A 5,194-nucleotide genomic window follows, 5' to 3' on the forward strand; every position below is an offset into this window, starting at 1 on the left:
GAAGCTCTGAACGAGCTCTGAACTCAGCCCTAGGCGGTTCAAACGTCTGTTTGAGCCGGGCTTTAAAAGCCTCTAGCGACCCAAAGACATATTGGTCGCGCAACTTAAGGCCCAACGCCCAAGTTTTGGCACGACCTGCCAAATTTGATTGAGCGAATGCGACTTGCATTTGCTCGTCGATGATGTGGCGTGCTTGTGGCATCGTCCAACTCGACAAACCATCTTAAGAGGGAGTCTTCTTCTACTCCCCTATACTTAGAGATATCAATCAATAGAGTTTCGGGACGACGCGTATGCGTCATCCTAGGTACAGGGGTCTGTACCTGTTGTAATTTCAACAGTTCCGCCTGTTGAGAGCCTTGCTGATTCAGCAAGGCTACTTTTTCCTTCATCTCGTCAAGTTCATGTTGTATGAACTTGGCGATAGTTGAATGGAGGGCATCTCTGTCTAAGTTGGACAGTTATGCCAGGATTGCATCGTTTCCTACGGTCAAACTCATTCGTTCAACCGCACTCCTTTCTATGTCAATTAGAAAGGAGTACCTTTCACGCGAAACGTGGTGCGTATTCCTACTATCATCTAACATGTCCATGTTAGATGAAGGAAAAGTGGTCCTTGGACGGACTACAAAGTGCTACAAGGTATAACGGGGCACTACGACTTGTACTGCTTCAGTACAAGTCCACTTCGCACTGCTTCAGTTGCGAGTGGTACCTTACGTTACTTCACGTACACTAGTACGTGCAGAGGAAGACTACTCTTTAAGACAACTACCTTAAAGAGGGTTAAATGAAAATTATATTAATATAATTAAGTTTATCTTCTTTCTATCTGTTAATGCTAACTTAATTATGAACTTATACTTAACATGCAATTGAAATCTTATCTGTCTCTATCTCTTTGCTTACGTTTACAGCTGATTAGTCTGCGGGATAAATAGATAAAATGTCCTATACCTATTTATGGTTTCTGAACATTACTATATAAAGTAATATTCTCCAAATATTCTCTACCGTTTAGATAATATATTAATTAAGAACCTTTAAGTGTTAAATTCATGTAACGATACACCACTTTAAGACAAAGATTCGCGCCATGTACCAGCCGCCGAACAACGAGGTGTTGCTCCAGACGCGTTTCTTTGGAACGCTACAGGCGAAGCGATCTCTGCAACCCCGTTAGATTACTCCTGTGTTACGGAAGCTACGTAGAGAAGCGTAATTACGGAAATAAAATTGAAATGTCAGCATTATTTTTATAAAGCGGAAATATAGTGCAAAATTAGTGCGCTCAATTGTTTTGATTCTTCTAAATGACACAGGCTCTACATGAGATAGAATAATACATGTACATGTTAATGTATTGCATGGGAGCTAGGCAAAGAAGCGTGGCAGATTCGAAAGATTCTAAGTGCCATTGCTATTAAAAGTCGAGCCAAATTTAACCATTTTAGTATGGGATGTTAAATAGAGACATTGGTATTATAAATGTAGAGAAAAGAGGCGGAATAGCTCTCGCAAACATGTCCAACAACTTTTCTGCTTGGTGGTAGGAGAACTTGCGTTAGATAAGGATGAAAGTTAGTCATGAGCCGCTCGGTCATCCCTGACTCGCAGGCCAACCAATACCGTTTTGAAAAATTGTAAGGCTCTGGCATTTTGCGGTTTGCGATAAGAAAACTTTCGATAGACGTAAAATGGGTGTCGAAGCAGCATTGCGTCTTAGGCCAAAGTTGTTTAAATGTCATACCGCATAAGCATTAAGCTTTCCATATTTCTGTTGGCAAATTCGCATTCTGGCTCTTATTTAGCATATAGCGCCTTCTTCGCCAAGCGACATACCGACCGACCTTAAGCCTGTAGCACGTTAGCTTGATACGCTTATTTGTTTGAAGTTATTTTGCACGAAGAGAAATAAAAGAAAAAGAAACGTCGAAGGATAGGCGCGGGAACCCCAAAAGAACACGCATATAATTCCATCGAATTAGTGTCAGAATCGCAGACGGAGGTCGATCACTCTCTCGAATATTTACTTTAGAAGAGCAGTCATTTTTTCGTGGATGAGTTTAAGAGAGTTGTTAATGTGGTCACTGACGACAGCCGTCACGGAATGTTCGGAGGCCCAATTGGTAACTTTGGTGCTAATTGTGGTAGTGGTGGCTGTGGCACTGCTCTCCTACTTTGTGGTAGCGCCTGAGTATGAAAAACATTTGAACAAGCAGTACTCAGCATCGGTGCACGCCGCCTCGAGTCCTCTTTTCCACGATCAAAAGGAGCGCAACCAGCTGCTAGCGCGTATGAAGCTGCGCAAGCACAAATCGCTCGATACATAGGACAGCGAGTCTGGCTCTAGTGGCGAAGATACATTAAGTGGTTGCCCTATACAGCGACGACAGCGACCATTTCGAGCAAATATGTCGTTGCCCAAGACATCACCGAAGCAGCTTCAGCTGCTCGGAAAGAACGTAAAGCCCGACGCCGCAAGAGCGAAAGCGACGCCTCGAAACAAGCCAACATTCATCTAACTGACATGCTGCGCCGTCGAGTGTTACTACGGAAGCTTGAAAAGGAAATCGCGGGAACGGTCAAGGCGAACGAGATAGCTTTGGCGACTAGCAAGACAAACGTCACATGTTCAAACACTGGACGTCTTCCAAAAATTTTGCTGGAATGGAGTGATGATCGGCTTAAAATGCTAGAGGCGCACCTAGCTGACTGCTGTGAGGAACTCTCCATTCTCGCTAGAGCACAGTCAATGACAGCTACGCCAGCCTTTTCAAACACTGCTACGGCGACAAAGGTTAAGATCGAGAGTGCCCCCGACCTGCACGAAGTCAAACAAGCACTTACAGATCTGCATGATGTGTTAAGTCTCTACTTGTCAGTTGACCATCGTGACATGACCAAGCTCACAGTCTTTTGCAACTCTCTATTACAGCACGATGGTCTTAATCGCCTTCGTGCTTTTAAGGCGTCACGTGACCAAGATGTACGCGTTCTTTCAAACTCTATTATTGAGAAAGCAGTGCCAGCCATCTGGCACTGAGACAATGCTTCGCTTATCTATTAGAAAGCTTAAGGAAGCAAAAGCAGCACGATTTGTCATATGCTTGTACGAACATTAACAAACCATGTCAATAAATATTTTGGTACTCTCTTGTTCACGACTGATCTTGCTGAAGTAATGCTGGAATCTTTCTCAGCGAGTCTGACAGCACTGTTCGAAGTATCAGTCGAGAAATGGATCCACCACAGAGCAATACGCTGCCCACAGTCGACGGTGTAAGCTTTGAGTTCCAGAGGATTAGCGTCTTTGGCTGCGACGGTGGCGCCGTGGTGTCGGCCACAAATTGGACGAAAGCCACGTGGTCCCTTAGCAGCAGCGGGCCGCTTTTCTTGATACGGTAGCGTACACTAGGAATTCGATCGGAGCTATCAGGTGGCCCTGCTGAGACGATCTGCTCTTCGACTCCGGGCAAGATAACTCGTCGAAGGCCCACGAGTTCCCGACCTTCGCTCTGTTTTATAATTGAGCTGCGACCAAGCCACCCACATCGAAGCCACGCATTAAAAGCTTTTTTGGCTGAAATATTTACGAGCATCTTAAGCGTCAGCTCCTGACCATCATTGTCCTCGTACGCCTCAAAGCCCCCAACGTCGATGTATCGGTCTGACATTGCAACTTCAGCGAGAATAGTGACTAAAAATACTCTTAAGACAAAAATTGTGACAGGATCATAAAAGTTTAACATGACCTAAATATTATTCCTCAGAGGCCCTAATACACGCAATGGTCCGATCTGGCAGTCGCACTTGTAGCCAGTGTGGTGAGAATGCTTTGCATGGTCGTGCGAAGAACTAATTTGGCGATTACACCACAGCAAAGTATGTATCCCACCAAAGAAGGCTTCATCTTATGAGACCAGATCACAAGCGTTGCCGGTGTGCTTTCCAATGACGCCGCAACATCAATGAACTGAACGAAAGCGAGATGATTTTGGATTGGTAGTAACCCAGACTTGCTCATTGTGTAGGAAATTGATGGAATCTTGGAGCCATCGCACCGAGCTGCTGTGAAACTGGTTCGTCCTCCATCGTTGTCAACAAGATTATCAACCGGCAGCCCTGCCGATATTATTCGCTCTTCAGTACCTAGCGGAGCATTGCGTACACGGCCGACGTAGCCTCGACTAACGCCTTTATGCAGCTCTGAGTACTCGGCTTGCCACAACTGCTCGAGCCACGCGTCAAACACCTCAGAAGGAGATCCAACAATGCACTCAGCCACCACTAACTCCTGTCCCTTATGGCGTTGGAAGTCTTCAAAAGCCTGCGCGTCCACATATCGCGTCGAATCCAAATGACTTCGGCGCATTCTCTGTATGATCTCAAAAACAATCGTTCATGTGCATTTCAGCGAAGGGTTGGGGCTGAAACTTGATTTCCTAACAATTTTCTATGCGATTAACACGTAACTTCACGGTAAAAACAAAATATGATGTTTGGTTTTGACGCCAATTCGATGCATGGCATAAAAACGATTCGACAAATTTGCAACCAATTTTCTTCTTTAAAATTTAGTCATTCATTAAATCGAATCTTTGCCGTAATGCACACGCAGTAGCTCTTTGATTAGTTAAGTGACACATATGTATTATTTTCTTAAGGACCCATGCACCAGACCAAATCGAACGTACATGCAATCGATAAAAGCATAATTGTTTGAATATATATGCCTTATCGTTTAGCACTAATCACTTGCCGACACTTTGTCATTATAACACCGTTTAATACCTATCGTGTTGACGATGAAAACATGTGGACGCTTAAATATTGTAGGCGGGCACGTCGTAATGCGGCCACGCTCTACTTAGGCACACACCCTAGCACAGCGAGGAAGCGGTTAAACCTGCTTCTCTTGCGTGCAGTGAGGCAGTTGTGGTGGGCGCGTTAGCGACCTCACCCAACACACTAAGAACTCTGGTTAAGTGTCGTCACGGGAGCGGTAATCTGTAACGGGGTGTATCGTTACATGAAATTAACACTTAAAGGTTGTTAATTAATATATTATCTAAAAGGTAGATAATATGTGGAGGATATTACTTTATATAGTAATATCCTGAATTCTTATCCATAAATAGGTATAGGCCAATATGTCTAATTATTCCGCAGACTAATCAGCTGTAGAAGTAAT

At 44.2% G+C, this 5,194-nt stretch overlaps 3 protein-coding genes across 3 annotated transcripts; 1 reads left to right on the forward strand and 2 right to left on the reverse strand.

Annotated features, from left to right (window-relative positions):
• Positions 1-2,081: 2,081 nt before the first annotated feature.
• On the forward strand, positions 2,082-3,046 carry CCR75_002131 (uncharacterized protein; the record flags this gene model as incomplete). The annotated part of the gene is made up of 2 exons (XM_067960231.1): positions 2,082-2,295; positions 2,388-3,046. 2 exons carry the CDS (start codon positions 2,082-2,084, stop codon positions 3,044-3,046), a joined length of 873 nt encoding a protein of 290 aa, XP_067814294.1.
• Positions 3,047-3,161: 115 nt separating this feature from the next.
• On the reverse strand, positions 3,162-3,677 carry CCR75_002130 (uncharacterized protein; the record flags this gene model as incomplete). Its single annotated transcript, XM_067960230.1, has 1 exon — positions 3,162-3,677. The coding sequence occupies one exon, from the start codon at positions 3,675-3,677 to the stop codon at positions 3,162-3,164; it is 516 nt and encodes a 171-aa protein (XP_067814295.1).
• Positions 3,678-3,778: 101 nt separating this feature from the next.
• Positions 3,779-4,375, reverse strand: CCR75_002129 (uncharacterized protein; the record flags this gene model as incomplete). Its single annotated transcript, XM_067960229.1, has 1 exon — positions 3,779-4,375. One exon carries the CDS (start codon positions 4,373-4,375, stop codon positions 3,779-3,781), a length of 597 nt encoding a protein of 198 aa, XP_067814539.1.
• Positions 4,376-5,194: the final 819 nt, after the last annotated feature.

Source organism: Bremia lactucae (genome assembly GCF_004359215.1).
Source record: "Bremia lactucae strain SF5 chromosome Unknown BlacSF5_NotPlaced_200_SHOA01000120.1_2678225bp, whole genome shotgun sequence".
Taxonomy (NCBI): Eukaryota; Oomycota; class Peronosporomycetes; order Peronosporales; family Peronosporaceae; genus Bremia; species Bremia lactucae.